The 23,084-nt window shown below is 38.6% G+C and overlaps 2 protein-coding genes across 9 annotated transcripts; one reads left to right on the forward strand and one right to left on the reverse strand.

The window, feature by feature from the left end:
* Positions 1-17: 17 nt before the first annotated feature.
* Positions 18-15,149, forward strand: LOC5515950 (neuropeptide CCHamide-2 receptor). 8 transcript variants are annotated; one of them, XM_032385685.2, is made up of 4 exons: positions 18-342; positions 444-516; positions 2,817-2,863; positions 12,728-15,149. In XM_032385685.2, the coding sequence occupies exon 4, from the start codon at positions 12,876-12,878 to the stop codon at positions 14,982-14,984; it is 2,109 nt and encodes a 702-aa protein (XP_032241576.2). In that variant the 5' UTR covers positions 18-342; positions 444-516; positions 2,817-2,863; positions 12,728-12,875; the 3' UTR covers positions 14,985-15,149. The 8 variants fall into 8 exon arrangements, with proteins under 8 accessions (XP_032241576.2, XP_032241579.2, XP_032241582.2 ...); XM_032385688.2 differs by lacking the exons at positions 18-342; positions 444-516; positions 2,817-2,863 and adding an exon at positions 4,884-5,503; XM_032385691.2 differs by lacking the exons at positions 18-342; positions 444-516; positions 2,817-2,863 and adding an exon at positions 5,546-5,612.
* Positions 15,150-15,370: 221 nt separating this feature from the next.
* LOC5515895 lies at positions 15,371-18,950 on the reverse strand. The gene is made up of 5 exons (XM_001635948.3): positions 18,818-18,950; positions 18,001-18,087; positions 17,672-17,788; positions 17,529-17,603; positions 15,371-17,006 (listed from the first exon to the last, which is right to left on the reverse strand). Exons 1-5 carry the CDS (start codon positions 18,840-18,842, stop codon positions 16,828-16,830), a joined length of 483 nt encoding a protein of 160 aa, XP_001635998.2. The 5' UTR covers positions 18,843-18,950; the 3' UTR covers positions 15,371-16,827.
* Positions 18,951-23,084: the final 4,134 nt, after the last annotated feature.

Here is a 23,084-nt window from a genome sequence, read left to right on the forward strand (position 1 = left end):
GGTACTGTTCCCATTTTCCTTGTTTATATAAAGAACGGAAGTGCGTAATTGTCGACATTTAATTATGGAAAAAGTCTTTGATAAAGCTCACCAAATTCGATTAAATCCTGTTTTTGTCATAGCACGATAAGAAATGCGTGATATAGAGTCCATGTATCAATTACCGATCGCAATATAACGTGTTAACACGATTAAACTAAACAGATTAAAATCGACAATGAGTATTAAAAAAGAAAAACATCACTCGAAAGGCCCGCCATGCTACAGCAAAGTCAAGATGGCTACATGTTTATCTTAAAAGCATCTACATCAAGACCGCCCCTTTTACTTTTTCCACGAACGGTAAGCCTTCATACTGATCTGCTTATTTCAAAACCGCGATACGTATATTACCTCTTTTTACACTCGAATGAACTGAAATCGTTTGTGTGCCTTGCTTGCAGTGCAGAGTTTGATTCTCAACACATGATATCACGCTTCTCTCCAAAACGAAAACGGCTAGATTCCAAGAAAAAGGTATGTGTCAGTATAGTCAATTTTTTTCTTGACGTAAAAGATAAAAAAAGCCCGGGATGAAATAAATTAAACGTGTTTGAACCTTTTCAATTAAATATGTATGCTCTCTTGTAAAAATGCAATATGTTGTATGAAGAATTTAAATGTTCCCTTGAAAGCTGAAAGGGAGGGTGCGTCGGTTTCTTTGCGTGATGAGTAGGGGTTCGGGGGAGGTAGCGAAGTCGAGTGTCTTCAAACAATACAGACGGAAAGCTCAGACGGAAAGCCCCCCCCCCCCTTCCCCCCCCACGCTGAAACTACACGGTGCGTGGTGCGTAGGATTTTGGTGAGTCAGCGGAGTCAAGTGTTTCTTAGACGTCTGACGACCATGGACAAGTGCTTAGCTGCCAAATGTCAAAGCATAACCTCGAGGAATAACGTAGCTGTTAAAAAAACACAATATGGTGGATAATGATTGTTTTACTTAACCCCCCTCCTCTCCCCAACTCTTACAGCCTACAAGCAGGTTGCGTCGTATACGTGCTGTGCGTGTGCTTTTTGTGGGAGAGGAAATGGGGGTTTAGTGATCAAACTTTTCATAAAGATAGGAAAGGGTCATTGTAATCATGACCACCTTCAACATAGACATCACCATTACTGTATTGAAAATGAGCGTCTACTATTTAATCTAGAATTAATGCTAAAGTAGGAATAATTTTAAGTGCGCCAAAATTCAATTTACTATACCTTGGGGGAAAGGGGCGTAATGAAAGCTCGTTTTCAACTTTTACACGGCAGAAAAGAAGGTCTGCACATTACAAATGTGAATAATGCTATAGCGTAGGCTTGTGTTAATATTATATAAGCTCTTGATTGTCTTCCCAAATATTTACGGCTTATAGCGATGTAGTGAGAGGTTCCTAGGAAAATGACTTTTTAAGGTATGTGAAGCTCAAAGAATGAACATGCTACTAGAATTCTTGGAAATTTCCTAGAAGCGCCCTTGCATTTTCAGGTGTTCACCGTATTTCGTGTGTTGTCTTTGTTATGTGAGCGATTGAAGTTCGATTGGCCCTTTTTCCAATTGTCAGGGTTTTGTGTTTGTCATTGGAGTGTAAAGCCAATCGAACTACGAGTCTTTCTGTCTTCTGCCTCCTCTTCATCTTAGTAAAACAAAGTGTTTTGTGTATGCATCTTTTTGCAGTGGCAAATCACGTTCTGAAATCACGTTTGTTAGTAGGGACCTTAATCACGCGAAATCGAAGAACGCCGCGGACATTGGATTTGCGCTCGCGCCCTTCTCGACGTTTCAACGTCGAGAAGGACTTTACGAATCGTTACCATTGCACAATTGCCACGTGACATCTCCTCAACCAATTAAAAGCGTACACTAGGGGTTGTTTCTAGCTCTAGAATTGCCCAGAAGACCGTGGGAATGAGACAATGTAGCTATGATTTACAGTATGCCCCGTGCTAACATCGCCAGCATAGCTAGCAAAAACAGCCACACTGAAAATTGGCCAAGCGATAACGGCTCTGTTGATACAGTGCTGGAGTTGCTTTGAGTTTGCTCTCCAATATTTCCCTTGTCTTGGGGTCAACCGAGCATAGCCATGCAATCCTGAGTTAGTACTTCATGTAGCTATCAATATGGCCAGGGTTATAGGGTTGGGGGTCAGTGTCGAGGACACACTTTATTGAAGACTACATTAAGTACCAGCCAAGTGCTAGCTGATGTTGGCGCTCACAAAAGCATAAAACTCTCCGATAATGTTTTTTATTGTTGTTTTTTTGCGACAAAAAGTCGAGAAGGGTTTTTTGTTTAAAATAAAGCCTTCCTCCTCGACCGCATTGTCATTGTACTTTGTTTATATATTTGCGGAATAATTAAGTTTTTTTATGTTATGAATATCGGTAATCAGACATCGTTGAATTGTTTAGGTTTTCTGAATACTTATCATGATATGGGAGCAAGAAGAGCCCGCAATGCTGATTGACAGTCAGCGATATTAATTCACTTTATGTGGTTATCATGAATTATTTTTTTCCAACCTCTTTGGCTTTGCTCCTATTGTCAGTATTGGCCTAGTATGATAAAAAGAAACGTGCAGTTAACCGTTGGGCGCTGTTGTCCATATCCACAGCAAGTATTTTTTTTTTCTGTTGCGTGTTTTCATAAACGCAAACATAACCACTTTGTCATTTTCCTTCTCTGCTTTCACGTTTTAGATGTGATGCATTCGAAACATCTTTTCACATACCACGATAACTTGACGCCAAAACTATCGTTTATAGGTTTTTTTTCTATTTTTTTTTTACAGAATGACTTCCTTTTTAAGAGGCATAGGAGGGGAAAACAGCAAACAAGGTAAATCTAGCTTTTTATTATTAATATGCACTTCGTTGAACATCTAGTGGCATAGTTCGCCTCAAGGCAAACAGTCGTCTTCCCCATACCGAATATGTGTAGCACTTTGGAATAGAAAGCTGTGTTGACATATTCTTCTATATTAATGCCAACTGGTTGTGTGTGGCATAAACGTTTAAACTAAGACAACCCTCTGCGGCCAACCCGACGAGCTCTTAGTCTCCCCGGCACCCGGTGAAATATCTAAATCAACCCGAACAGTTTCTTTCTTACCCGACGAGTAAGCTAAGTGACCGGCGGTTTAATAAAATTAGCTGACCCGGTGGAAATTCCAAAGCCGGTAAGTTAAAAAAAAAACGACGAAAATCTAGGTTTTGCCGGGTCTGTTACAGAGGGGTGCACAGAGCTCATAGAAGAAAAGGATATGAACATAACCCCTGATATATAAACAGACAACTGTAGAAAAATGAAGGAGTACAGGGTAATAACCTGGTTTGGAGAAGGACTTACTTTTGTGAATATATAGACGCGGTAATTTATAAGACAGTGGCGCCAGTTAACATTCTTATTCTTTTGAGTTTGGTTGTCTTTGAATTACGTATTTGTGTGTTGAACTTTTTGAGGTTTTTTGGGATTATTCGTGATTGATTATCTACTATCGTCCCTTGTTAGTGAACAGCGGTTTGGAAGTGGTCGCAAGGATTTGTTGGCATATGGAATACTCTTACACTTGGATCTTATATTCGCGATACTGGCAAAAAAACAAATGCCAGTGTGGTTTCGTAAAAAAATGCTGTTTAGAATGCTGATAGAGGTAAAGAGTCCTGGAGATAAGAACTTGGATAGAGATTAGAGCATGGAAGGCGGGGGAGGGGGGGTGTATTATTAATTAATAATACTTTGATACTTTTGTGTCGCGGTAGCTAGGGTACAGATATTATCCAAAGCTTCTCGCGTTAATAGCACTTAACCTGCTTTTGTTTATGCAATAAAGGTGAAGCTGAGGTGATTCTCTAAGAGATATGGTGAAATGTCAGACCGATTACAAACGATTGTGGAACTATAACGTTATATTTTGTGTTATGCCGTGTTGACCCATTGCCATAGAGACCCCGTTTTTGTTGTAATGAAAAGTGCCGTTGTGAAAAAGATATGTTATGGAAAAAAAACATTATGCTGCCGTACGACTTTGATTGAGTTTTGTTTCCTTTTTTTATTATTTTCTAAAAAAATATGCTTATACTATACTTAATTTTACTGCCTCGGGTCTCATTTAGGCAACAGTTTTCACTTGATATTATTGATTATTATCTTTTCATTCCTATTTAGTATAGCCTTTTCAAAACAAAATTGGAAATTAAAGACGATAAATATGTTCTTAATTTTTGCTTGTAGATATTTTTTATGTTTTTTTGTATATAAGTCGTTTTATTCTAAGGCGTTTAAAACTCCACATTCCTTTTGGGGGCACGTTCAGACTAGTACATTCTTGCTGCGCGCTTTTTCTTAATAGCAAGCATGGTGAATAGTATTATCGTATTATCTTATACCTTTCTTGCAATCTTGTTATTTCGTTTTTTTAAACTAATCTCTTTAAAATGGCTTTGGTGGCTTTGTAAGATATCTCACACGTGCAGACATTAGTCGCCTAAGCAAAAGGTTATTTTTTTTTATGTGAAACACTTTACGGAATTGTGTCCAGGGTTTTGTCACGAGACTGTTGCCAGGCGCCATTGATGTCATTACATGTCTCTATTTCTTTTTTCTTCCCTGCTGGAAGGTGATTTAGAGTAAGCAATTAATGCTTTGATAGCTACGAGGTGAGCAATAATGCATTGATAGATAGGAACGGCTAAAGTCGACCTTTTTGTTGTTTTAATGGCGTTCTTTCTATGTGCATATGAGAAATTTCTGTGTTTTTTTTCCTCTCTTTTTTTCCACATTTTCAGCATTTCAACGAAGATAAATGATGAAGAATTTTCTGTTTTAAATTACGCCCTTCGAAAAAAATCGTCGCCACTGTCACTTCTTTCTCACCGAGAACTCTTGCATGTTAGGACTTCACATTTTTATCTTATCTCTATTAGAACATTCTCTCACCAGATGCTTATCAGAATTTTCAGAATTGCTTTTTAATTTTCGCCATCCCGGTTCGTGTCCTCTGTTTTGTCGCTTAAAGGGTCATTGATGCTTCCATGTTTCCTCTTCCCAGGAAGCCCCATTACTTGTGTTGAAGCAATAAACGTAATCCTCGCTTTTTATCGGTTTAGCATATGGTTGGCTGGTGGCTAGTCAAGCCAACCGCAAAAGCCCTTGCAGTAGAAATCTGCCTGCTAAACAGATGCGCACGCAATGATGACCACTTTATTGTGAAGGCAGGAATCTTTGCTGAAAACCAATGTTTCCTTTTTGTCTGATACAGAAATTGACGTTGGCAGATGTGCTTGTGATTGGTTCTCCTCAAAGCCATTCTGTATTCGATAGTGTGCAACTGAGCTTGCGTTGCTGATTGACTTTGGTTTTCACGTGTTATTCCCTCTAGGTCGGTGGATACAAAGAGGCATGCACGGAACATGCATCTTGACGTGACATAATGCATTTTCGCGGGAGTTTTTCCACATTTTGATTGGCTGATACATTGTAAGTTAAAAAAAAAATCTTCAGTAAATGTTTTCACCCTTTAATGTGCATCGTGCACACCAGATAGAAGTCGCTCTACTCATTCAAGGTTAAGAAGTTCACAGCCTCCGTAAGTTCAATGACATATGTGTTGCTAATGACTATTAAATAGAAAATTCAGGTGAGCGTTTAGGACAGCATAAGTCAAAAAGACAATATTGCGGACCTCTAAACTCTTCTAAGGAGTATTTACGATTAGTATCTTTGCATCACTGTACAAAGAGATTTATACCAGTCGATTTAACGGCTTGGTTTTTCTGGGCATTTTTACATATGTAGTTGATTAGTTTTGCTTTGCTGACGTAGTGTGCGCTCAAAAATCTATCGCTCTCGTAATTTATAAACAGAATAAGGGACCTTGTGTCTTCTTTGGCGGCGTTGTAAGGTAAGTAGATAGAGTTTGTCACTTTTTAATTCGATCTAAAAAAATTACACCTCTTGTTTTTACTAGAATTTAACTTGAGCTATGCATTTTATTTCAACTTAAAAATATCGTTACTTTAATGCAAATTTTGGTAGATTATGGATCTGAATAAAAAAACGTTTTCTTAGTTTCCAAAACAGCTGTTGCCTGAGACGAGTTTTTTTTTCTAACATGGACTTATCGCAGAACAATTCCGATTGTCTGAGCTTATCAAGCTTGCCAATTTGCGGGTAAACGCACCAAAACAAGCCCTCTGTGGCCGTCCGAAAACACATCTTCGAGGTCGGCCTAAAATGATCTGTCAGCAGTATTAGTGCGTCCCGACTAGTTAATGCGATAGCGACATGTGATGGACGAGAACACGTTCAGTGAGCTGTGAGCATCGCTAAATTCGTAATAGTACCAAGAACCCTTAAGTATTGCACACGAAAAAAGGCGCGCTAATAATCTATTTTTGTTTAAACACATTAGGGCACACACTAAATAAGAAATATGGAACATTAATGTCAATTTCAAGTAGTGTCTGCGGTAGCTTGCGGTGTCTAAAGTTAAGTTGGAATTTCTGCAGTTTTCCAGTACGACTTTTTCGAATTAAATTTAATCGCGTGATACTATTAACTTCCATCAATCACTTGGCGTTTCGTAGCGTGACCTAGAATATAGGCAAGCAGTTTAACGCGACACAATATTGATAGAAACTTATATGATTGCACCTCGATGCCAATTGTGTATACGGGAGTGAAAAAGTAAGGGGGAAAGTTTTTTTTTTTTTTTTTGCTTATGAGAAATGTCTTGCCTCTTTATTTACCCTTTAAGATGGAAATGTTTAGTCTCCCAGCCTTATGAACTCGTGGTCTAGTCTGATTAATACAAGAATAGATCCCGTAAATTAGCCTAAACTCCTTGATGAACTCGCCTTTGAAGATCTGTTATCATGTAATTGAAAAATATACGCGGACTCTTTATAGCTTTTTTGGCTAAGATAACATTAATTGAAGAAAGATGAGGTGTAGAGGCTATAGAATTTATAACTAACAGCATTGCTATATGTATGAAATATTGAATTGTATAAAGTGAACATAGGTTGAAATATAAAAAAAATTTTAGTTATAGAATGACTTCGTAGCTACCACAAATTTAACACAATTTCAATATTTTGCGTTAATGGAAAATTGCTTGATGGCTTACCAGTGTAAAGGTTATAGACAATATCTGCTCACAGCATTGTTATATATGTGAAATAGAATATTGGTTTTAAAGTGAGGAAACTTGAAAGTATAAATATCGTCATGTTTGAATGAGTTCGAAGTCAATACAATTCTTTTTTTTTTGTATTAGCTTGCATTATTTGTTGAATATAGAGAATGGAAAGGCTTAACAGGGGTGAAGCGACCGTCTTGATAAGTGCTGGCGTCCCTACTCTTTCAGCATGTGAAGAATAACATTGCATTGTTTCCAAACTCTGAAAAATGTGCACTAATTTTAGAGTTGGAGGCTTGCAGCTTCCCTTTGTCCTTGCTATTGGCTATTGGCCCATACCGATGGGTAGTTGGTATGTTTTTAGATCTCACAGTGAGTTGTATATTTATACATCCAGAGGGAGTGCTTGTAAACACTACACCTGTTCTAAACAGAAAGCACAGCCCAAGCAAAGCACGTTAAGGATCGTAATGAATCTACTGTTTCCAGGATTTTGGTAGAAGAGGAATGAAAAGAAGACTTCTAATCTGCTTAGAATTGCCGCTGTGAGTATCTTTAGAATAGATATACTGCACGGCAGTTCTAAAAGTAGAATTTATTGCTGGTTTTCTTTCTACTAGCACTTTCTCTCATTAAGATCTGTGGCTATTTTCCAAGCTCATTTATCAAAATTGCCCTAGGAACTCCTCAAAAAGATAAGTACAGTAAAATAGGAAAAAGATTGACGCACATTAGGGAATGATGTCAAAATGTGAGATTTAGCTCTTTTAGAGACTCGATTGCGTGCCAGCTTTTTATAAATTTTTCAGCAATCGATTATAGTGCATTAGCATTCGCTGACGTTGTGTCTACTAATCAGCTAAGTAAATTGGTTGACGTAGACAAAAAGGCATTTTTTTGTTAAAAGAAAGAGAAATGACCCAACACCCGTGTAGCGATAAACATATGCCACCTTGCTAAGAAAACTTCTAAATATCCTGAAATAATAATACCCTAAATGATATTAGTCAAATCAAGCTAGGTGTCTATCGCCAAAGCTGCATTCTGATTGGTTGACCTACTAGGAAGCTATAAGTTATAGCCTATCAATAGCGAAATGAACCGGATTTCAACTCCCCCCCCCCTACCCCCCCCCTCCCCCAAAAAAAAAAAAAAATGTCAAATGACCTAACAAGGTTTTGGGCTATACATATTGACCTACTAGGGTGATTTGGCCAAAACAATTATTGGGTCTCATGGACTATTAAATGGAGTCCATTTCAGCTCGAGAAATAAAATTACAAATACAAAAATTTGCATAGCGCCTATTACCTAGCGTTCTCGTCATGCCAGTAAAAATATTTGAATTATCTTTTTTTTATCATTACTTTTTTTTTCTATTTTCCATTAAAAATATGTAAATCCGAACTTAAATTTGTAAAAAAAGGGGGTTATATGTCATCGTTTTTGTTAATGAAACATTCAATTATCGCTGCACGGGTTGTGAAATCCAATTAACTATCTCTAGTAACATGTAATACTCATTTGCTAAGAGTCCTCCTGCAACTTAAAGTTTGGAAATATATCACTCGCTTTTTAAAATCTTCTAGATCCATCATGATAATATTACATTTTCATCATTTTAGTGTTGTGAACACCTTTTTAGCTTATACTTAAAACATTTCCTTATTTTTTGGCTTCCACACGGGCACAAGTACCTTTTTTCTGTTATATTATTTGGCGGCTTTTTGATATTGGCAAATTGGATAAAAAAGGCAGGAAAACACTTGTAATATGCTAGCCAATATCCGGGACTTTGGCGCATCACAGAGAACTCCAGGGATACTTTTCTTCCTCTTATTTGCATCGTTCATCTTTATCACAATCCAGAATTTTCCTCTAGGATTTCCTTGAGTATCAACTAATGAGCTGTCACCAAAAATACGATTCATGTCGCTAATCGCCTTGGGGCGGAGGGAGAAAAAATCGAATACCGTTTTTTTTTTCTTTAAGGATGAGGAAAAACTACTTCCCGTGCGTACACCGAGTGTTCCATTATTTTTACACGTAAGCGGACAGTTCTAAGAATACTAGGCTCTTGTCGATGGAATTCAAATGGCTAAAAATGAGAAAGGAGCTTTGGTTGATTGTCGGCTGGTCTTGTTAGTGTCCAATGACGAGAGAGTTGACTTTTAAACTATAATATTGTTTTTAAAAGCGTTCTTGTTCCCTAGGGTGATGGCTTTATAATGATACCACAGCCTATCAATGGATCGAGAATGAGTGTGCTACGATATGAAAAAATAGGACATGGAAAGCCACCGTGTGTAAGCTTCGAAAAAGAACCTACAAAACAATAGGTCAAATCAACCTAAAAAAAAAGAGAAATATCTTATTTTGTTTATATTACTTTACCTGAAGTGCAGCCAAATCTAATCTATTTAAGAACACACAAATGCTCCTTTTCCCGATACTTCTTTTGCCACATCACGCGAGAATTTCGTGATCCCAAAAACAGAAATTATAAACAGATAAAAAAAAATGAAACTTCAAGACCTGTTATGATATTGTGAGTTATTTTGTCAAAGGAATTCTTAAATCTTGAAGTAACTAGTATTATTACCCCAATATCCGCACCATCCATGTTTCTAACACAGCATGCTTTGTTCCCTTTCCGCATATACATTTCCCCTTATTCACACAGTATTGACACAATAGCAAGTTGTTTGTTTATTTTTCTAATTCCTTCAAACGGGCCCGCGAGCCCCTGACTATATCAACTTTATTGCAAGCCCAAATCACCGTGGCCCATTCGAACTTGCCAATTGGCGTAATTAATTAGCGATAAATTCAGTTCATCATGTGGCTAATTTTGACGCAGCTGGGTCTAAGCCTAGCATGAGAAAAGTACTCGCAGGTTTGCATTGCAAAGATTTAGCACTTCAGAACGAAAAATGGTTAGGATTTCATGGGTAAGAGTGGATCACGGAAGCGGTCTTTGTATACAAAAGTGTTTATGGACTTGAAGAAAAGTGAAAATGGGTATAAAAGTTGTAGGAAAAAAGAAAACAGACCATGTTATACTAAACAGAGCGCATTCAGAAAAAGTCGTTGTTTAACAGGGTAAGTGGAATATTTTAACCCCTTTTCTATGCTTAACCTTTTTTTTACTTTTCTCATTAAAAAAATCTGGACATGAATTATACGATTTTCTTCGTTGTCTTCAATTTGTCTTCAGTTTGTTATATTTTCTGGACCCCTCCGTAATACGGGCGGCTTTCTAGCAATAATTATTGTATATTTATTGCTCTCTAGTATCTATTATTTTATATTCGTATGCTTATTTCGGAAAAATTCTAAAATGTGCCGCGTAAGTAGAGGGAATGTTTTTTAATAGTTTTCGGTAAACCAGAGACGGCCTTTTTCTTAGTCAGCGATACAAAGATTCTTTGTGATTGGAATCAACTTTAATTGGACGCGGACCTTAAGAGCGAAATTCTTTGTTTTAAAGATAAAAATTGGTCGCGAGTTTTGATTAAAGTTCAAGATAATAGAAAGGAATCTATATGCATCGATATAGATGGATATAGATATTTTCTGGAAATTTTGTGGCCTACACAGAGGCTAGCAATCAAACAACGGCAATGGACACAAGCTTTGAGTTTTTGATTTTTTTTCTCCCATGCTGTTACTAATATGAACAAAGTGAAGAAGACGCACTTAATATTCCCGGATAATCCAGGGTTTTTTCCCCACACAATTTTATTTACGATATTACTTTAAGCCTCTTAATCAAACTAAATTATTTGTATCCATCTTTTAGGTTTTACAATTATGAGAGCGAATGAGAACTTCTTCATTTTAGAACATTTTTCCTTGACCTCTCGTCACTTCTAAATGAATGTTAGAACTACCATACTTCTTGTGTGTTTGTATCTTGTTTCTAAATGAAGACGTTCCATTTTGGTTGATTATGTAACTGGTATTTGCTGAATTTTTTAAGGTCTGTCTTTTAGTCATAACAAGATAATGAATGGAATCGGAGAGTCTCAGAGTGAGCCGAGAGCGTTGCTAAGTCGTCTATCGCCGCATGACGCTCTTACACTGTGGAACCTTTTCAATATTGGTTAACAAATTTATTTCATCCTTTATCTTTTGAGACACCTTCTCTGAAAATGGCTTGTAGCTCTTTTTTTCCTGCTAAGAGATGATATCCCAAAACTATTAGGTAGGTGGATTTTTTCTTGACGTGTGTACTCTTACTTGGGCTAGGGATTATAAATTTCTATGGAAAAAGGAGAAAGAGAGAAATATCATTTTTCATTTTGGATTTATTTAATCAATGCAAAATGTCAGTTGTCAGAAGATACTTAGAAAACACACTTTAGTATACGGACATCGCTTCATATCACTTGAAAATCATATTGTATAGCACCTTATTCTCTTATGCGGTCGAAATTTAAGTGATTTAAGGTTTTATTCTCTGATTGTGGGCTAGTTGATTTATTTGTCTGTCGCTTTTTACTTATTTTCACTGTTATCATAAAAAATCTACTTTACTGTATAGTAACTAACTCATGTACTAAGTGATGTTTTCAAACCCATTATATCCAAGAAAAGCTGCCAAACTTTCTTGTGTTAATACACCCGATAAAATTGCTGTTGAATTATTTAGAACTTAATTCAATCGTGATTTCTAAACAGTACGATTATATGAATGTCAGAGCTGACTTAATGTCGCGGGAAGATCTAAATCTAGCACAGAGAAACGACCACGCGGCATATTGTCTGCCATAAACGAGTAAACCTCATCTGCAAACTAAGACTGTTTATCAAATTTGCCAAAAAGCTCAACAATTTCTCCAATTAAGATGATAGCTTTGATTGGCCAGTTCCAAATTTGTCTAATAACCCTCAAGGATCTCAAAGTAATCACTAATCTTTTTACTTGTGTTGGGAATACAATGAGGGGATTTGTATAAGAACTAATCGCAATTCTGTGAAGGAACTTTGCCCCAATATCGCTGTTTGGTATTTGTAGGAAATCACGCATCTATAAAGAACAAACACTACTCATAATGATGTTGAGTTATTACTTTAAAATCTTTGCATTATTAATGGTTTCGCCTTGTTTAGAAAAGCCCAAATAGCCCCTATTGGCGCTATACTTAATGCCTTCTGGATCTGTTGAATTCACCTCTAAGGCAGTGATCTAACGGGTCGGATATTATACGTATTGTGGACTCACGGCGTGTCGCAGTGGTTGGTCCCTTAGCTAGATCTGTTAACATAACTCGAAACTTAGTAGCAGACCTGGGGTAAAACACTATGTCGTGTTGATAGAATCTGTTTGTCATTACCATCACTCAAACAAAACACTTCCACCAGTCTTTAAAGATTTCTCGAGCAGATTTATAACCCAGGTGGCGGGTTGAATAGGGTTGTTTTTTTGTTCTGTTTCTTTATTGTAAAGAGCAAGGAGATGGTTCGGTAAGAAATGTATTCCGTAGTGTAGGTATCGCGTCGGTTTTGATTATTGTTTTCCTAGTTTAATCCGTTGTGTCACCTTTTCTTAATTATAGGACTATGACAAGACGCGAGAACGAACAGCGAAGGAGGTGACTCATTCGAGCGCGTGCAACATAGTCATCTGTCTCACTCTAGAGCACTCCTACTAATCAGCATCGCAAATGAAGATAACCAACTAAGGCTTTAACTTCTGCATCATCTATGGAACTTCGTAGTAATTCCACGAATAGTTCAAACACTGCCACTGGGTTGTACATAGAGCCACAACCGCTACGCTGGACACTGCGTCTTATTTTTATCATTGTTTTTCTCGTGGGCTCTGTTGGGAACTTGGTGGTTTGCATGGCGGTGATTCGCCGGAAAAGATCGCGAACGAGTAACAACATCTTCACGTTCAACCTTGCTCTGTCGGATCTCCTGACCGTACTTATCTACGTCCCCACTCAGATGGCGGCGTTCGAGAACGACCACAATTGGCCATTTGGAAACTTCGTGTGTCAACTTGCGTACGTGATAATTCCGGTGTGCTTGTCCGCGTCAATCGCGACCCTATTGGCGATCACGACAGATCGGTACCGCGCAATCGCCTACCCTATGCGGCCCAGGCTCAGCGGCAAGCACGTTCGGGCCATACTGGTTGCTATATGGACTGTGTCCATCATCACTGCGTTACCGCTGATGTTTGTAGCGCGTGAGGTACGTCCGGCACCCAGACAGGTCTACTGCGACGAGGTTTGGCCCGAAGGGCCTTACAGTCGTGTCTACTGGATTGCTATTTTTGTCATTCAGTACATCTTGCCGCTCGGAATGATCTGCGCACTTGCGATGCTTATTGCGCTAAAAGTTCGCAGGAACTCCTTGAAAATGATCGAAAAAAGCTCGCACGTTTTAGCTGCGGCGGTCCGACAAAGAATGAAACAGACCTCCAAAATCACTAACATGTTGATAGCTCTAGTTATTCTCTACGCAATCTGTATGTTACCTCAACATGTGGTCTATCTCTGCATGGTGTACGGAGATCTACTGCAGTTCAAATACAGAGTCTATGTTTTGCGATTTGCTAACGTGTTCCCGATGGCAAATAGCGCGCTCAATCCGATCGCATATGGGACCCTTAATAAGGAATTCAAGATGGTGTTTAAAAAGTTCTTCAAGTGTCAATGTCATCGTATTCCGATAGACGATGAGTCGCAAATCGACGGTCGGTTCTCACGAAGCAGGAGGTTCCGCTTGGCAGTGTATCGACATATCGACGGTGAGGGCAACTCTGTGCTGGAGTACGGTAGAAAATGGCGGAGGAAATCCAGTGCTTCGTCCGTACGTGGTAACGGAAGTGCCAGACATCATAATGGTGGAACGTTTAGAGCGAGGAAGAGCAGTACGATCGCTGGTTTGAAGGGCAACTTCTTGAGTGATAATGGTGGTTACATGTTGCCTAACGGTCACACTACGGAAAAGAGATCTGGCGAATCTGCGCGGTCTGTAGATCACTCTGGTTCGCACTCGGGGATAAGCGAGGTATCATTTGTCCAAAAACAGGTTCCTGCAGACGATGACGAGAAGAAAAAACCTTTACGGAAAAGTAAGATTGAGGGTTGCGTGGCGAAGGTGAACTCACATATTTCTACCAGCAAATCGGGAGAAACTTCAGGGGAGTGTTTAAAAAAGGTTACGATGGGGCATAAAACAAATTTGGATGTGAGTAAATTAGAAAATATGGCAGAAGGTGAAGAGACTGAGCGAGATGGATGTTCATTCGTGAGTTTGAGCAGCTCACTAGAGTGGGATCCCATGCTCATTGGATGCTTGCAAAAAGAGCCCGCCCAACAAGGGCTGCACCATTCTAAAATAGATAACCTTCCTTATCACTGGACCACTAACAACTTACAATCATTGCTTTTACCTTCGACTAACACATACGATCCCGTCGATAATTTCCACACACTTCTTTTGTCCGTCGACAACGACAATTCCTGTGCAATATCTAGTTATGATAGCTCTTTTAACCCTGGAACAGAGCCCTGCCCTGCCTTTAGTAGCGCAACGTCCTCCAGTAGAGAGAAAACAAGTAATTCAAAGCACTGTGACGCCCTAGAAGTTGATTCGGGGTTCGGCGCTGATCCGTGCTGGTTTACAAACAACACTTTGAGTGAGAAGTGTCTAAAAGATACCCCTACCGAGGGATTCAAGGGAATATCAGCGGAGGTTCCTGACACCCCTGCTACGCCATCCCAACCCATGGCGACGCACGGAAGACTCGAGACCATGTTTTTTAAGTGCATGAGTCCTGCCAGAGAAACGACAGTATAAAAGGCCGTTATTATCGAACAACACAACTCACCGCGAAAAATATTCGGGCAGGAAATCTAATCTGTTAACTTCCGTCATATATTATTTGATTGGTTTCTTCCCGCTATATGGTAATGCGCTGCGCATTGCAAGTGAATGGTAATAATTTTGAAACCTCTTTGTGAATATGCCTTCTTTTCCTTCCCGCTCCTAGCGCCCCCCCCCCCCCCCCCCTACCCCCCTTCCCCATTTCCATTATTTCAATAAAAAATAAACGTCTATAAACTAAAGCTAAACGTCGTAACACGCATTTTATTTGCGCGAATAGTAAGGCGAGCCGATTTCTTTCTTGGTCCTTCTCTCTGCCGAAATCCCTCAGAATTGCCCTTATAATACATCGTCTATCATTTTTTTTTCACATTCCCTTTTCATCGATTTTATTTCATAACGCAGCTGTGTTGCTTAGGTTTTACTAAAGTTATAAGCAAAATTTCAAGTGTTTTGTACACTGGGTCTTAAGGTTCGTGATCCTTTGAGCTAGATAAAACCGTGGTATTTATTTACATTTTTGACATATAGCTCTGCCTACGATAATGTAGGTAGTACATTTAACATCAAAGTGCCGTCATAAGTGCTACCATACTTATGGACCTTTTCCGAGTTCGAAAATGTTTTTTTCAGCATTTAGGGCGACCGCAAATGGAAAACATCAAAATAATCAATTCAATCTATGTATTCATGAAAAAACGTATGCATTGGCGCTTTTAGCGAGATATTAGCTGCTTGTGGCTTCATATATTGCAGCAGCATCACAGGCACTTGAAAGCCTTTTAGGTCGAACTGGAGAAGAGAGTACCTAATGAAAGTAGGCCCCAAAAAACTCACCATTTACAGTATTCTGGGCCATACATACCCGAGGTTGACTGTATTCTATTATCCTGTGCATTCCCAGAATTCGAGACCCATTTTCTGAGCAGGTTGCGTGCGGGCCTGCATCCAAATACTTTTTTGCCTCCACCTAGATCCGCTATAAAGACTATGACGTTTATTTATCCTTTGCGAAGGTATTAACTGTTAATTGTTCATACTAAAAACAAGACATTTTGGGGGCGCTACCAATAAATAATTAAGACACCTTTAAAAGTGTGTAATCATGGAAGCAAACGAGAAAGCGGGAAAGTGAATTTAAAAAAAAATGCCTAAGGCCTACGGCTCATGGATAATACAACGTTTGAACTTAGCCTAAAGCGTCTAGCGGACGCCCCTTACAGCCAAATTCGTTGTTGCGCGACATCAACGAATTCAAAATCCTTGTCTCGTTTGGGAATAGCGCGTAGTCAGACACAAGCTTTGGGAAGAAAGAAATTTTTGATTCTGGGAGGTCGCGCAACAACGAATTTGGCTATAAAAGGGCACCTGAATGTTCTAGCGTCCAGATAGCCAGCATCTTCTCTATATGTAGATACATATAAGTATATGCCCCTGGTGCGGATTTAGCTTTTTGCTGAAGGGAGGGTTTGATAGTGGCTCACGCAGACACAAATTCCTATTTTAGATGGCACTTTTTTTCAATAAAACACTCACCAGTTAGAGTGTTAGGGAGTGATAAAAAGGGAAACTGCTGTAGCAGAATAGGTAGGTAAAACTATCAAATTTAAAAAAAAGGATCCGTAAAGGAAAGTGGGCGAGTTTTACACTGCATCATGGGTAGGCTGAGTGGCCTTCTTTAAATCTCCATGCTTATGCAAAAGTATTTAAGTGTTCTTTTTTATCAGAGGGAGCACTGGTGGTGGCTTGAGCCAATGCAGGGTCAGTCCGCAGTCAGTCAGATAATCCCCCCGAATATTCGTGACCAAAATAGGCTCTATCTTTTGCTTGTGCTTATTTTTCTACTTGTTTTGGTTGACGGACTTTTGAGGTTTGATAAAGATCCTCCGACCATGGATGGCTTTTTTCCAGTCTTGGGACTTCCCCCTCGACGCGTGTGCTTTGATGATCTACCGCTGACCTCTAGCATGTCAGTCGGCATTCTGGACAAGCTTTCTGTAAAGGCAACAGCAACCACGTGATATGACAATGATTGAATGAAGAAAGGATTTGAGGAGCTCTGTGAAATAGAGTCGCCACGATCACATCCGCTTCAGATATTACAAAACGGGGGGTCCACAATTTACTAGTCAATGTAGATACGAAATGCTCCAAGCAGTTCACAATTATGAGTGTGGGTGTCACAGGATGATACACCCACAGCGGGCGACCATCCTCGTCAACGTGCCAGCGGTTCCTTTACGTCACCCTAAACATGCTACTGCAATGATTTGAATAAGCCCCTGGAGCTCTTATTTGATTTTTCTGGTTTTCAATCTCAATGTGTTAAGTATTTACACCATTCGAGTACTGTTGTTTTTTATATACCGTTAGATACCTATCGGGGACACAGCCACGCCCCTACTGGTTGTTTCCTTGTAATTTTTGAAAATATTGGGGGGGAGGCACGTGCCCCAAGTGCCCCACCTGCTACGGCCCTGCGTTGGCATGAACCGCTAAGGCCTTTGCTCTACCTACCTAAGAACTCTGACGTCACGTAATCGGAATCTCTCAAGAGTGGTGTGTAAATAGGTCTCTCGACTCCTTCAATTTCTAAGAACAACAAAATGGAAATTAGACGTTGCAGACAGAAGTCCGAAATAAGCCATAAGAATACTTACTCTCAACGCGAACTAGAATGAAAGTCTCCCTTCCCTTTAGGAAATCAGTTGCATTACTTGACTGATTATCGGCGAGGTTTTGCACAGACCCGTTCACGTCAGATAAATCCACGAGGACTGAAATCATGAAAATGTGTTGTGGTTAGTAGAGGATGGTAATTGGAGAGCATCAGTGCCCCCCTCTTCTTCTGAATGTGGCTGATGAGAGTAATGACGTCACAGGAAACAATCTCATTGTTCTGTTTGTGGGCTCCAGACCCCAAGCTGCCTTGGTTCATTTTCTTGCACAGGTATCGCCTTGGACTATACTGGTGAATAAGGTGCCTTACCTTCCTCTGTGCACTTGCACCGTCGCTTGATGTCGTCAAGCAGGTGGAGAATCCGGCAGTTTGGGTTAAACAGCGCCTCCTCCGCCTCTAGATATAAGTAGATCACGCTATCAGTTTCTAAATACAAAATCCCTTACACTCCTCCACCCACCGCTACTTTCCATCCACTGAAGCCAACACATTTTTCATAAAGCAACTTTTTTTCAAAGTGAAACGGTTAACTGAGTTTTCGAGGATCCTTATCTTAAGATCCCGGATGCATCAGTCATCATTTAAATCCACATACATGTACGGATGTACGTCCGATGCCAAACGATCGGTCCCTTATAATACTATTGGTATTCTCAAGTTTGATTCGTAGGCCGAAAGGGACTCAGGTCCACTATTCTGGATCAAGAGGGACGTATAAACAGATAAATGGGCTTTTTTTTTCTTCTGATAAACCTTTACGCCTCGAAAAAGCGCTATCAAAAAGGTGCACGTACAGTATATGTTAAAATTTAATGCAATTTTTAATTAGATATACCGCATATTTTATATCGTGAGAATAAACATTTCTTGTCAAAAATGTATTCAAGAATTCGATCCTTTATCAAACCGGAGATTTATCATAAGTGTTACTCCATAAGATAGCGAGAATTTTTAAAAGTCGGCTTTATCTTATTCTCACACACAAATAAAAAAAGCTTAACTAATCTCATCGGAAAAATCAACTCCAATGCATTAAATATTCTAATACCTAGTATCCCTTCAATTACACAAATCAAAACTAACTAAAACTAATCAGAGAAGCATTAAACAAAATTATTATACTTACCGCCGTATTTTACGGTGATAAACATGGCTAAGTATTATCTGTAAGAATTGGTTTCGGTTAGTTTTGAGTGTCAACGCCGTCGCGTTTCCTAGTCAACATTGCTATGTATGCAACAATCAACTGAATACAAATCACAATTGCAAGGCTTTTGGAGACTGCTAACAATGTAAACACTTTTAGCCAACTAACCTTATTTATGGCGGGACCGCAAATGCTCGGCAGCCTCTTAAGAGACAAAATCACATATATATCTAGAGCAATTTTAAAAGTTTTACAAATACTGTAGCGTCCATTCGTCCAGGGTGTCATATGATATGTTTGCTTTTGAAAAAAAAAAAACTTTTTTTTGCTGTCCACCTCCTAACATGCCCTTATCTACACCCCTCTCAGATGACCATCGACAACAAACAAAACAATTGGATTTAATTACCGAATTCATTTTCAACTTATTGTCCGTGTACTGTTTTCGACTAAAATAGACGTCACCCAAGATGGATTGTTCACAAAGCGTATGTAATAGCGAATATAATAGAGAATATATCAATGGTTCGAAGTGAACCTTTGACTTTGACGGGGATTGGCGCAGAAATTTTAGATGGGCCCCGACAACTCGGGTAACTCGACCTCCACCCCTCCCCCCCCCTTTAATAAGTGGTTTCTATTTCTGTAGCGGGTCCGACTAAGACGGGCTTTACTATACGTATGTGTAAGCATGTCTTCTGGTCCTTATTCTATCAACTCTGCTAGAAATCTGGCATATACACAGAGCAATATACACAAATTCCAAATATATATATATATATGCATTATATTATATATTTTCTTGATGGCCAATTTTGAATTAATAAATATTGTTGAGTTCATGTGTAATTGCCTTTCGCTAGAATTTGACAGTGGATTCATTTTTTGTGGTGATTGGGTGAGAGGCTAATTTCAGAATTAGTGCTGCCTAGACAACACAGGATAGGGCTTTTTGGCTGTGTTGTTTCAAAATTCAAAAATGCAAAATAAACACAACAAAAGATGAATATGCTCAGGCATCAGTCAAAAGCCAAACAAATCAGTTCCAGGTCATACAGACCCAGAATAGCAGTGTAAACATAGACATAGACATCTAGTAGATTTTAATAAGATAATCTCAGATATTATCACAATATCGAGGGGTAGAGCAGATGAAAGGAGAGGATCTAAAAGACATCTGGTAGATTCTAATAAGATAATCTCCGATAGTATCACAATATCGAGGGGTAGAGCAGATGAAAGGAGAGGATCTAAATAGACATCTGGTAGATTCTAATAAGATAATCTCCGATAGTATCACAATATCGAGGGGTAGAGCAGATGAAAGGAGAGGATCTAAATAGACATCTAGTAGATTCTAATAAGATAATCTCCGATAATATCACAATATCGAGGGGTAGAGCAGATGGAAGGAGAGGATCTAAATAGACATCTAGTAGATTCTAATAAGATAATCTCCGATAGTATCACAATATCGAGGGGTCCAGCAGAGGGAAGGAGGGGATCTAAATAGACATCTAGTAGATTAAGCTTAAATAAAATAATCTCCGATAATATCACAAAATCGAGGGACGAGGAAAGGAGAGGAAAGGGGTCTAACCACTATCTAATAGCATATAATTAGAGGAAAACAATGATAATAAATAAATAAATAAATTTGGGTAGCTAATCGCTTTCATTGCAGCTGAGAAGCTGAATTACGAGAGCGCAGATTCAGACGTGGTCGAGTTGAAGGCACATAGGAAGGCGCCTCAGGCAGCCGGCATACAACTCATGTCTGACCACGGATCACAGCTAAGATCGAAATTGTTGGTTTTGTGGAGGGATGAAAACCGGAGAACCCGGAGAAAAACCCTCGGAGCAAAGGTAAGACCAACTAACTCTACTCACGTCGGAACCGGGAATCGAACCCAGAACCCAGTGGTGAGAGGCACAGGCACTACAGAGCAACGCTCTGCCAACTGCGCCACCTAGGCTCCCAATAATAATATCCTAATCCCAATATCAGATAATATACAGATTTAGGCACTGCCTAAAAGCGGAGCCAGCATTGAACACCTGTGTTGACTGATTGAGGTATTTTTGGGGGATCTAGGATTCTGCTCTTTACTGAGATTTATTTATTGTACCAACCAAATGGACCCAGGCCTTATTCAATAATTTAAATTATGCAGTACATCAAAGTTAACAAACACAATTCCTGGTGTGAATATGGCTGTCAAAGTTGTCAAAAGTCTAATGGTAAATTCTTATGTCCCATCATAGAAGTTCCATTATAAATATTTTTTTAAATCAAAACAATACTCCGACAAGCTTTGCCCTTGTGCAGAATATGTCATGGATGTAACAGCATTCCAAAGATTTGAAATAATATATTTCATATATTTATAGACTGTTTAGATGCCATTCTGTAATTTTTATGTATTGATTAAGTTGCGATTCTCTCCTTCATTGGACTGAATATTCAGAAAAATATCTGGAAATTAAAATAAAAATATATATCTCCTTTCATGCATTACATATTGGTGCACCCACCCTTTACCATATAGTGGCCTTGTTGTTGGTGGCCTACTCCAAAATGAATGCAATGAAGAAAAAACAGACTGACTTTGGAAGCAAATCCTAAAAAACATCTAAGGCATCACTGACAGTGCTAAAATGCTAACTTCTAATTTCAAACCAAACCCTTTCATTGATCTATGTTTGGGGTAGAGAGGAAGCAAAGAATATCAATTGACTAAAAAATAGTCGACGGGGGAGGAGATATAAAGGGAATTGACTCAACTTGAAAGGTTTGTTGAAAATAATTTGATTGAGCATTTCTTGACTGAAGTTTTAATGTACCATTTTAAGTGGTGATTTTCCATCCCCATGGGAATTAATAACTACAAATATACATCCAGTAATACATTATATTTTGGTGTTTTTAGAAACCTTGGATCCAACCATTCCAATTAAATAAATCTAAACCTTTAAAATAAATGTAATGGAAAAAAGACATGGAAAGGGAATCCTAAAAAGAAGGTATAAGTGAAAGTACTAAATGAAAATTTCTAATTTAAAAATCAAATCTGTTCATTAATTTATTTTTGGTGTAGAGGGTAAATAGCAAAGAGCATCAATTTCATAAAAATAGTCAACAGGGAGAAGGAAAAGGAAGAAATATGACTCTACTTTAAATGTTTGAAAAGAAAATATAATAACAATAATGTGATAATTATATTCTGTACTTTCCTAAAATGTCCCCTTTCCTATTATCTTTAGGTTAATACAAAACTGTTTTCATTACAGATTTATTAAAAAGCAAAATTATGTTTTTAGTTTAATATAATATAAGTATCTTATTCTAAAAAAAAACCTATTGAGTGTGTACTGCTGAATCACATAGTAATGCCCTAGTCATTTGAGCCCCCTCCCTTATGGTCCTGGAGAAGTCAGGGGTTAATGTGGGGTTTTAATTACCTTTTAACCAGAATATATCAAGAGGGGTGGTGGTATTGACTGTTTTTGACTCTTAACTTGGAAACAGGCTACTATTAAAGTCTCATCCCCCACCCTTTCCTGGGACCATGTGTGTGGGGATATCAAATGACAAGTGAATAAGAACTCCCTACTGTCTTTCAAGACATGGTTTTCAATTGGAAACAGCTCTAGCGAAAGATGTAATCTCTGCCTCAATGAAAAACTTATCATTATTCGCCAACCCAAGCTATCAACTTTAAACAAGCGTAACGAGCTAGTGTCTTTGTGCCGCCACAGGAACAAAGCCTTGTTATGCAACAGCTGAACTATTCAATTTCATCATAACAGCCATTCAAATTTCGTGCCCTATTTTTATGCTAATTTTATACATAGATAGTATATAAGTGATGGTAGTAATATATTCTTAATAAATCTCCTGATGAGTGGGCAACCACGAAACAGGCTTGTAGAGATGAAACGGTAGTTCGCGTGTTTTTTTCCTACAAACCAAGATATATCCCGCTCTACACCTATGTATTGAGCACTATTATATGAACGCCTGCACTCACGCATTCTGGATGACGCAATTTTTTACTTTGGCTCCCCATGGTCTAAATAAACGCAGGGAGTATAAGCCGAAGAATCGAATTCATTTCAATAACACATAGCTTTATCAACAATTTGTAATCGAATTCACAAGTTGTAAGTATATAAGGATGTATTTTTTTAGCCCATTGTATTTTTTAGCTTTTTAACTTATTTTATACTGAAGGGCCGAAACGTT

The sequence above is a fragment of the Nematostella vectensis genome, chromosome 1 (assembly GCF_932526225.1).
Source record: "Nematostella vectensis chromosome 1, jaNemVect1.1, whole genome shotgun sequence".
NCBI lineage: Eukaryota > Metazoa > Cnidaria > Anthozoa > Actiniaria > Edwardsiidae > Nematostella > Nematostella vectensis.

Coding starts and splice junctions, on each gene's coding strand:
- LOC5515950 (XM_032385685.2), top strand. CDS start 12,876: ATGGAACTTCGTAGTAATTCCACGAATAGTTCAAACACTGCCACTGGG.
- LOC5515895 (XM_001635948.3), bottom strand. CDS start 18,842: ATGTTTATCACCGTAAAATACGGCG. Junction 17,789..18,000: donor GTGCAAGTGCACAGAGGAAG/GTAAGGCACCTT, acceptor TCATGATTTCAG/TCCTCGTGGATTTATCTGAC. Junction 17,604..17,671: donor CATTCTAGTTCGCGTTGAGA/GTAAGTATTCTT, acceptor TGTTGTTCTTAG/AAATTGAAGGAGTCGAGAGA.